The sequence below is a fragment of the Silene latifolia genome, chromosome 6, assembly GCF_048544455.1.
Source record: "Silene latifolia isolate original U9 population chromosome 6, ASM4854445v1, whole genome shotgun sequence".
NCBI classification, from domain to species: domain Eukaryota; kingdom Viridiplantae; phylum Streptophyta; class Magnoliopsida; order Caryophyllales; family Caryophyllaceae; genus Silene; species Silene latifolia.
The window spans coordinates 12,700,828-12,711,523 of NC_133531.1; the positions used below are offsets into that span (position 1 = coordinate 12,700,828).

A 10,696-nucleotide genomic window follows, 5' to 3' on the forward strand; every position below is an offset into this window, starting at 1 on the left:
AAATTTATCTTTAATTTTTTTTAACACAAATTTTTAGTTAGGACGACACTCATAATCGATTTAAATAAGCAACAATAAAAAGAAAGTTATATAAAAACTTAACTTAAAACGATCTTATAAGATCTAGTGATTTGTGTTCTTTTAAGGCCTTGACTATATTAGGACCAAAATCTATGGAAATAAGACCAAAGTCAAAATAATGATTTTCTATTTCCTTTAAATTCCAACATTCGATTTTATTCCAAGTTCTAACACTGACCGACTCACTCCAGCCTTCCCTCACTATTCCTCCGCCCTTCACCCTTCTCGCTTCTCCCTTGACAGCAGATCATATCTACCTTATAACTGCATTAAAATCTCTGCTACATTTCTAATTCCCACCACTTCTCAAACTAAGTACTGTAATTTTTAGTTCTCATCCTTCACATTCTTACCTCTTTAACTTCCTTCTTTTCACCCATTTACCAATTTTTATCCCACCATTTTTATTTATATACTCTGCTATTTCAATGATTGTAACTATAGCATCACTCTTCTTATGAAATTAAAAAAAGGAAAAATTCTTGAAAAATGAGAGGTTTAGTTAACTCATCCTCCAATCCCGTGGAGCCACGTCACCGTCTTTCTGCTTCGCTGTCAGTTTATTTCTCTCTCTCTCTCTTTCATTTTTTTTTACTGTGGCCTGTGTGTTGTTATTAAGTTTACTCGGATGTTACAGTTACACGCTCCGTCTCAATCGTTTGTTTATTATTTTTTTTAATTGTTTGCCAAGGGTATTTTAATCAAAGGTAAACAAATGATTGAGACGGAGTGAGTATATTCCATTGTTGATGGAAAAATGGTGATGGTCGCAATTTTGGCTGATAATGTCGGTGGTAGGTAGTAGTAGTACCCGCTATATTCCATTGTTGTGTATATGTTTTTTCCGAAATATGCGGAGAAGATTTTGAAAAACGTATGCACTTCAATAATTATTGCGTAAGATGTGTATACGTCTTTTGTATTTCAAATACCTTATTAATAGATAATAATGAATGAATGTTTAACCAATCGAAGGGGCAAGACGGTTTTATTCTATAATTTGTGCTTAATAACGACTAGGAGAAGTTTGATAACATAACTAGATAAGACTTGGAAGTATTGGAATAATGGCTGATTGCAAACCTATTTAGTTGGGATGGAATGTAAGTTAGTGCTTGTTGGACTGGTAGTAGCCATGCCAGATTCGAGGCGTGTTTGTGGTGTGATGGTTGGGTGGGTGGGGGTGGTGTGGGGGTGGGGGTGTTGCGATAACGAAAGAGGCTGGCTAGTTTGTGCTAGGGGAAGGTAGGAAGCAGTGAGGATCCTCTGTCTCATTTGGTGTCTCATTTCGTGTCCCATTCCATACACATTTTGACACATCAACACATTACCACATTTATTGTGTATTTTTTATTTGTTGACAAGTGATGTGTCAGGATGTGTATGTAGTGGACACAGAAGGGGACACAAAAGTGGGACAGAGTATCCTCACTGGGTAGGAAGAGGGTGTGTGCCAATGATGTGAGTAGGGTGGGGGACTACAAGGTAAATGGTTATGAATTACGAAAATTTGTTAGGGGGGAGTCGTGGACTCCACTCTCCAGTTTTCATATTATTCATCTCAGGAGTAGAAGATTCTATGAACATAATGATCTTAATAACGAACGAATCATAGACTCCATTCTAGAGGGCAGGGTTAGTTAGGAAATAATGGATAATGTACTCTCAAGTCTCAACTCTTATACTTCGTATTTGGTTAAGTTTGCAGTATCTAGTAATCTTTGAATTTAAGACCCCTTCCCCCAAGGTCATGGCTTGACGAGTATAAATTTAGGAAAACATCCAAGCATCAATTTATTTCCGTTTACTAAGATGGTATTGTACCCTCAAAAAATAAAAAAAATGGTACTGTTGTTCCTTTTAATGCTTTGTTTTAATATATTGAGTAGTGTTTCTGTAAATGGTTTCTCCGAAATAGTCCTTTGCCGCAACAATCACCAAGTCACTGACATTTTTCCTGTCCTCATTGGCTTCTTTTCAGAGAAGAGTCGAACAAACGAAGATCTCATAAAAGTAAAGATCTTAGAGATGTAGAGAAAGCTTCAAGTTCTTTTCGAGATAGAAGTTATAAGTTGTCTACACTGAAGCTCGTCTTGATTGTTATAGTTGTTGGAACTTTCCTTACTCTCTTTTATTCTCCATCTTTACATCATACAGAGGATCTATCGAGTTCCAGTTATCGGTAAATTTCTTACTTCGATTTTGTTTTCCTTAATTAGGAGTGATGTTAGTTTTCATATAAGATATTATTATGGCGCTTAGACCTGAGTGTCTATGTTACTTCAACCCTTCAGATAATCTTGTGTACACACGCTGACACTCGATGCTCGAGCATGGGTATTTCACTCGGATACTTCAATTTATGCCAAGATTTGTTTTATAATATAGCCATGCCTAACAATTCAGGGGAAGAGGGAAGGCCACCTAGTTGCCACGCCTAACACTTCAGGGGAAGAGGGAGGGGCAGGTGGAGGTTTTTTTCATAGTATTTTGCATTACAGAATCACAACGATGCGTTTGGCACAGAGACGGATTAACGAAATGTGATAAGAAAGGAGTAGGGACGCTGGTTTGAGGCCTTTTAAATGCTTGTTTGCTGTTTTCTGTGGTTGGTTTTATTTTATATGCAGTAAATGGTTTTTGCCTAACAAAATTAAGAGTGCTCCTTAGATCAGTGGCTCAGTGCCTCAATGGTATAACACTATAACTTACCAATTACGGAGTATGATTAACAAGTAGATTTGAACTTTACTGTTGAATATTGTTTCCAATTATCATTATTTTAATTTATCAATGTCTTTCCTTTTTTAATTGTTTTATATTTCAACTCAAATAAAAAATTTAAGAATTTCTTACCCCCATCCCAAAATTTCTGGATCCGACAATCCTAACTTAGAGGCACACTGTCTCTGATGCTTCAAACCAATCGTGAGCAACATATATGGTTACGACAGACAAAAAGTGCTTTATATTACGGAGTACTTCTATTTGGTATTTCTCAAAGCAAATATTTCTCAATGCAGGATGAGCATTGTAGATAGATGGATGGGTGATGGGAAACTTACAGACATACACTATGTATCAAACTTAACTATTGACTGGAATCACATCTCAGAAGTAATGGAAAGGCTTACTGACAGAAACGAATATAAGGCAGTAGGACTGTTAAATTTTCAGGACAGCGACATTGATACTTGGAAGGAAATGCTACCTTCTCCAGAACATATCGTTTTAGAGTTGGACAGTGTCCCAAGACATGTTACTTGGGAAACACTCTATCCTGAATGGATTGATGAAGAAGAAGAAATCGATGTGCCCAGTTGTCCATCTTTGCCCAGCATTCAGGTACCTAGAAATGCACGGATGGATTTTATTGCTGTAAAGTTGCCTTGTAACAAGGCGGGGAAGTGGTCAAGGGATATTGCTCGTCTGCACTTGCAGCTTGCAGCAGCAAGGCTTGTTGCCTCTATGAAGGGGTCTTATGATGTGCATTTACTGTTGGTCACTGAATGCTTCCCGGTCCCAAACCTCTTCCGTTGCAAGGAGCTGGTTGCGCGTTCAGGGAATGCATGGCTCTACAAGCCGAATCTAAACACAATCAGAGAAAAGGTTCAGCTTCCTGTTGGATCTTGTGAACTTGCACTTCCTCTCAATCCAAAAGGTTACTATCTACACTCTCATGTTAGTATCACTCTTTCTAATTGTTTGTCTATGGTGTTTCAGAACTCTGAATACTTTCTCTGCTATTAAACTTATCATTCTAACCTGCTGGAGAAACACATGGATGTATGATAAGAGTTACCAACATCAACATATCTATAAAAGGAACTTGCTAGAATTTAGTTTTACCCCTTTATTGTTTAGCTTTACTCTGAGAAAAGCATAGGAAGTTGGGTTCTCACAAGTGAGTGTTTAAAAATAAAAAATAAATTATCCAGTGTAAAACTCATTACTCTCGATTGACCGTGTGGAGTGATGTCAATTTTGCTACCCCAACTTGAATGTTTATGGTTCCTGGACCATTGAGTGTTAGAAAGTCTAGTTGCATCGATTAAAAGCTTTGTGAAAGGGACTAGCTTTCTAATGAGAATAGGAAAAATTCTTCTTGGAAGGCCAAGAAAATGATAGCAGTTGGGTCGAGTATTTTACTACAGGGCAGAACATCTACTATCTGGAATACATACCCTTTGTTACTTTGGCGCTCTCATTTAATCGTTGATAGTGTGAATTTTACCTACAGCAACTTAAGAGTGTGTACTTTGATTACACCTTCGCTTTTGCATATTTAGTAAAACAAGCAATTTCTGCTTAAGAATATAACAATCTTATATTGTTGTAAACTTAAATCTACTTTCTGCATATCAATATTATCTACACACATAATATCCATTACGTTGGCCAAGTTGATTGTTCTAATGAATCTAACTTCATGCCAGCCCATTTATCATCTGGAGATGCTCACCGAGAAGCGTATGCAACTATTCTGCACTCAGCACAATTTTATGTCTGTGGAGCTATTGCAGCAGCACAGAGTATCCGAATGTCTGGTTCAACTCGTGATTTGGTCATTCTTGTTGATGATTCAATTTCTGAGTATCACAGAGGTGGTCTCGAGGCTGCAGGTTGGAAACTCCATACAATCCAAAGAATCAGGAACCCAAAAGCCGAACCTGAAGCCTATAATGAATGGAACTATAGCAAATTCCGTCTTTGGCAGCTGACAGATTATGATAAAATAATTTTCATTGATGCTGACATGCTTATACTCAGAAATATAGACTTCTTATTTGGATTGCCGGAAATATCTGCAATTGGAAACAATGCCACTCTTTTCAACTCAGGAGTCATGGTGGTTGAGCCATCTAATTGCACTTTCCAACTATTAATGGATCATATTTATGAGATTGAATCTTACAATGGTGGAGACCAAGGGTACCTAAATGAAGTATTTACGCGGTGGCACCGAATCCCGAAGCGGATGAATTTCTTAAAGCATTACTGGCCAGGGGATGAACCCGAGAAGAAAGAGATGAAAACCCGTCTATTTGGGGCGGACCCACCAGTCCTTTACGTCCTCCACTATCTCGGCCAGAAGCCATGGTTATGTTTCAGAGACTATGATTGTAATTGGAACAATGAAGTATTGCACGAGTTTGCCAGCGATGTGGCTCATAAAACGTGGTGGAAGCTTCATGATGCAATGCCTGATAACTTGCAGAAGTACTGTTTGCTCAGGTCAAAACAAAAGGCGGCCTTGGAGTGGGACCGGAGAGAAGCTGAGAAAGGAAACTTTAGTGATGGGCATTGGAAGATAAAGATTAAGGATCCAAGATTGGAGACGTGTTTCGAGCAATTTTGCTTTTGGGAAAGCATGTTGTGGCACTGGGGCGATAAGAACTGGACTGATAATGCAACCGCTTTGACTCCGCCAGTCACGGTTGCCCTTCCGTCTTTGTAGTTCAGGGTCTGGTGTCCTGTAAGAAAAACATAAAAAGTTATAGATACATCACTGATAAATTACTTTTATCATTCTTTGTCCTGCAATAATCCATTCTTTTTTTTTTTTTTTTTTTTTTTTTTTTTTTTTTTTACTTCTGTTACGAAATCTCACTGCAAAATCATGATTATTCAAACAAGCTGTTGTTTTCTTTCCCAAGCACTTTGATTTCGTGACTTGAAAAGAGAAATGATAGTAGCATTCGGAGTCTCCCCGATGCTATTCTTGAGCCATGTTACTTCAGGACCTCACTCTGCCCATGTTTCGAGTACCGCAGTTTGCCTTCTGTTCCGAGTGTCTTTTGACATGACAGGTAACCTTGAGCCTTCATATTAGGTTATGAACGCGAACCTTTCTCGGAAATTAGTCAAGTCTGACATATGAAGCCAAAAATGAGACATAGGGTCCTTTCAGAAGTGTGAGCGAGAAATCCGTGGTTAGGTCTTGGGAGCATCAAAGTAAAGCTTAGCCAAGCAGGAAGTGTTAGGCAAGCATAGGGGCCAGGCGGCTTTGCATCAAGAACTCACTTGGATTTGGTTAGTTGTTACAGGAGTAATACACGTAAAAAAAGGAAAAAATTAGGAAGGTGATGGCGGTAAAGGAAGATTAAGTGACAGTATAACTATCATAGACTCCCATGGGTGACCCAGTTCCGTAGGGGACAGCTGACCTATTAACCCTCCTCCTGTAACGATACGTGTGGATCCATCGGTCCAAGCAAGCTTTAAGGGATGCTATTTTTTGTGTCTTGATAGAAGCAGCTACGAAGCAATTATTATGTCTTGCAGATCTCTTCAACTCAATTTAAGAGTATGAATCTAACTCTTCTTTGATCTTTTGTCAAATTGTAACTGTAAAATCTTAGTAGTACAGCTTACGCCTTACAGCATGAGTAATAGATAGCTGATAGAGTGATACTGCACCTATCTCAGTTCATCAGTTGGTATAACGCGAATACTGGCTTTTCTGCATTCAGGTGGCTGGTGATAAATATTAGGATTACTTCAAACCCTTCATCTTCAATTGCTAAAATGGAGATTACCTAGCACAAGTAATTAAACAATTACCATCGAGATCAGACTCGAAGGGGTTCGAGTATTTGTGAATTAAGGATCTAGCACAAGTCTTATAAGTACATTTCTTTGCAGAATTTATATAAAATGGATTAGTTCTTGCACTTACTGCAATACTATACCTAAAAGGCTTGTTCAGAATTTCAGATACTTACTGCAGAAAGTACAGCAAAGAAAAACTGTCCTGTGATCTTCCTTTCACAGCAAAAGTTAATAAACACTCCCTCGTCCTAATCATTTATTTACCTTTAATCAAAATACCCTTACAAAGAGAAAAACCGTAACCAAACAATTGAGACGGAGGGAGTAGTAATTTAGATAATTAGTCAACATGATGACCTTTCTGAATGTACAAAGAACAGCTAGCACATGCACATCTCCTCCAGCTGATTTTTTTATTTGATAGTTTGACTATTACAGAATAAAGATAGATAGTTTGCCAACAAAACTAATTAATTGTACAGGATTAATCACATGCCCGCCTAGCTCAGTTGGTAGAGCGCAACATTTGTGGGTTCTATTACCCACCACTCTACATGAGTGGTTAGCAATCATACAAAATATGGTGGTTGTGGTCATGGGTTCGATTCCCATGGTGGGCACTTTTTTCCTTTTCCCCTTTCTCTTGTTTTATATGTTGTGGAAGACCAAACATATTTACTCCCTCCGTCCCAATCATTAATTTAGCTTTTATATTCATTGCTAACTGATTTGCAAATATCACTCGTTGGAGACACTAACAATTTGGCAACTCTGAAGAACTTCCTACTTGAACCTCCAACTTTTCAGGAATAAAAGCATTCCATGTTACTTCATGTACCTCACTCTTGCCTGTGTTTCGAGTACCTCAGTCTGCCTATGTTGCGACTTGCGAGTGTCCTTTGACATGACACGAAACCTTAACCCTTCATATTGGGTTATGACTGTAAAATCTTAGTAGCTGAGATGATGAAGTCAACAGCTTACAGCATGAGGGATGGCCCACCTAGTTCAGTTCAACAGTTCGTCAATTGGCATAACGCGAAAACTGGTTTTTATGCATTCATTCAGGTGACTGGTGATAAAAGATTAGGAATGCTTTACACCATTCATCTTCAATTGTTAAAATGATCAGACTCGCAGGGGTTCGAATATTTGTGAATTAAGGATCTACAGTAGTACAAGTCTTATTAAGTATATTTGTTTGCAGAAATTATGTAAAATGGAATTGTTCTTGTACTTGCTGCAATACTTTACCTGAAAAACTTGTTCAAATGCTTACTGCAGTAAGTACAGCAAAGAAAAACTGAAGTTAAACACCTTCATCTTAATCATTTGTTTACCTTTGATCAAAATACCTTACAAAGAAAAAACCCGTAGCAAAACGATTGAGACAGAGGGAGTACTAGTTCAGATGATCAGTCAACATGATGACCTTTCAGAATGAAACAAAGAACAGCCAATACATCAACTCCTGCTGAATTTTTAATTTGATAGTTTGACTATTCCAGGATAAAGAAAGACAGCTTGCTAACAAAACTAATTAAAGTAGAGAATAGATCATAATGCCCGCCTAGCTCAGTTGGTAGAGTTCAACCTTTGTGGGTTCTATACCCACCACTCTACATGAGTGGTCAGCAATCATACAAAATGGGAGGTTGAGGTCATGGGTTCGAATCCCATGGTGGGCACTTTTTCACTTTTTTTTTTTTCTTTATATTCCATGAACTATGGAAGGGAAGACCAAAAATAAATACACCACTACCATTACGCCATTGTGTCAAAGGTTCCCACAAGTTATAGCATAAGGGATCGAATGTACACAACAATAAATATTTATGATAATTGGTTCAACGATAAATTATCGAATTAATTAGTTTTTTATTTATTCATATAAGTTAATTTGGTGGGTACTTATCACTGACTACATTTACTTGTTTGTAAATTGTAGGAGTATTGTGTAGGCCGTATTTGTCAAGTTTTACGAAATCGCAAAACAAAATACCCTTAACAATTGCAATATGGCCTCTAATCTAAATAAATACTCCTTCCATCCTAATTGTTTAGTTACCATTTTATACAATATCTTAATCTTAATTGATGTCTTAGTTATATTTTTCTTTACTTTGACCCGAATCCCGAACATAAAGATTTTACTGTTACAAATTAAATGTTCTTACAAAATTAGTATCTGTAACATTTTCTAACAATTTCTCCCTACATTTAGTTGAAAGTATTGGAGAATAATTATTCTGTTAATATTAGTCAAGATTTTATTCTTCTTTCCTTATTCTTAGGCTAACATTAGGCAACTAATTTATCTTAGTTAGGATCTTAGGGTTATGTAACTCCTATATAAACATTGTAATTTAGCTCTTGTATTCAACATAATTTCAATATAATTTTACCAAACTTACATGGTATCAGGAGAAAGGTCTCCGATCCAACCCTAAATTTTTTTTTTTTTTCCAATCTCCATCGCCTCAATGTCAGGCTCCACGATCCCAAATGAAGCCGAGCCAAGCAAACCGCTTGTGCTCCTCAATGTGCACTCCGTCGCTAAATTCGATGGTTCCAATTATCGTCAATGGAGTCTCCAACTTGAGACCCTCCTTCAAGGATATGGACTATCATCCTTCATCGATGGCAGTGCACCTCCTCCAAAAATTCTCACAGAAAAAGACAAACCCTCGGTTCCTAACCCGGCTTACAGTACATGGTTCCGGCAAGACAGGCTCCTTTTTGGTGTCGTGGCAAGCACCCTCACCGCATCCGTTAGCCCTCTCCTCAACCGAGACCACACCACCCAACAAGCCTGGGATGCCCTCGCATCATCTTATGCGCGTCCATCTCGAGGCCACATAAAACAACTCCGTCACAAACTCAAACTCACCACCAAAGGCACCCTCTCAATCACTGAATACATGAACAAAATCAAAACTATTGTTGACGACCTTGCCCTCCTCGGTGAAGTCCTCTCCCAAGAGGATATCACTGACCACATAATTGACGGATTACCATCGACCTACCAATCCGTCATTGATGCCGTCAATGCCCGCGACACACCATTTACCTTTCTCGACTTTCATGAAAAACTGATCCGTCAAGAACTGGTACTCCAGCAAACCGAAACCGCTCAAACTTCCACCTTCACTCCCATGGCCCACCCCACCTACACCCGCAACTCCACTGCCTATCCCTCATCTGCCCCTCGTACCTCTGTCCCCAACCACTCCGCTGCCCTCAACCAAAACTCGTCTACCCCCAACCAAAACCCCAAAAACCCGTTTCGCGGTAAGTGCCAATGGTGTCATGTCCAAGGCCACACCTTGTCTTCTTTCGCCCTATCTTCAAATCCCTATACCCGGACATCCGTGTACCTCTCTATCCACGCAACACTGCTAACCAAACCCCTTCCCCAGCCACGCCTCAAGCCCATCCCACCACCCTTACACCTCAAGCCGTCCCCTCCCCTTGGCTCCTCGACAGTGGTGCATCGCATCACGTCACAACCGACTTAGCAAATCTCTCCCTTCACTCTCCTTATGATGGCACTGATGAGATTGTTATTGGTGATGGCTCGGGTCTCCCTATCTCTAATTCCGGTTCTACCACTCTCCCTTACACTTCCACTTCTTCCTTTAAATTAACTAATGTTTTACATGTTCCATCAATGCACAAAAATATTATTTCCGTCTCCCAATTTTGCAAAGACAATAACGTTCTAATTGATTTTAATTCTTCTTCTTTTATTGTGAAGGCATGTGACTCCGGTGCTCCTCTTTTCACTGGTCCGGTCAAGGACGGTGTCTACTATTGGCCTCCTCCGTCGTCTCCGCAAGCTCACCCCACAACTATCCAACACGCAGACCTCCACCACCGCTTTGGACACCCTCACTCGGCTGTTTTTCATCATATTCTTGCTTGTTTGAATTATAAGAACAATTTTTCTAATAATAATGTCAATTGCAATGCTTGCTCTATTTACAAAAGCCATAAACTTCCATTTACTGCTTCTTCGCTTACCACCAGTGTCCCGCTTGAAGTTGTATTTAGCGATTTATGG

General features: G+C 39.0%; 1 protein-coding gene and 2 non-coding genes across 3 annotated transcripts; all 3 read left to right on the forward strand.

The window, feature by feature from the left end:
- The first annotated feature begins 211 nt into the window (after positions 1 to 211).
- Positions 212 to 5,644, forward strand: LOC141586385 (putative UDP-glucuronate:xylan alpha-glucuronosyltransferase 3). Its single transcript, XM_074407594.1, has 4 exons — positions 212 to 635; positions 2,063 to 2,263; positions 3,105 to 3,742; positions 4,518 to 5,644. The coding sequence occupies exons 1-4, from the start codon at positions 571 to 573 to the stop codon at positions 5,537 to 5,539; spliced, it is 1,926 nt and encodes a 641-aa protein (XP_074263695.1). The 5' UTR covers positions 212 to 570; the 3' UTR covers positions 5,540 to 5,644.
- Positions 5,645 to 7,127: 1,483 nt separating this feature from the next.
- TRNAT-UGU (transfer RNA threonine (anticodon UGU)) lies at positions 7,128 to 7,253 on the forward strand. Its single transcript has 2 exons — positions 7,128 to 7,164; positions 7,218 to 7,253. It is a non-coding gene; the product is annotated as a tRNA-Thr (tRNA).
- A 944-nt stretch (positions 7,254 to 8,197) lies between these two features.
- Positions 8,198 to 8,321, forward strand: TRNAT-UGU (transfer RNA threonine (anticodon UGU)). The gene is made up of 2 exons: positions 8,198 to 8,234; positions 8,286 to 8,321. It is a non-coding gene; the product is annotated as a tRNA-Thr (tRNA).
- Positions 8,322 to 10,696: the final 2,375 nt, after the last annotated feature.

Coding starts and splice junctions, on each gene's coding strand:
- LOC141586385 (XM_074407594.1), top strand. CDS start 571: ATGAGAGGTTTAGTTAACTCATCCTCCAATCCCGTGGAGCCACGTCAC. Junction 2,264..3,104: donor CTATCGAGTTCCAGTTATCG/GTAAATTTCTTA, acceptor TTCTCAATGCAG/GATGAGCATTGTAGATAGAT. Junction 3,743..4,517: donor ACTTCCTCTCAATCCAAAAG/GTTACTATCTAC, acceptor ACTTCATGCCAG/CCCATTTATCATCTGGAGAT.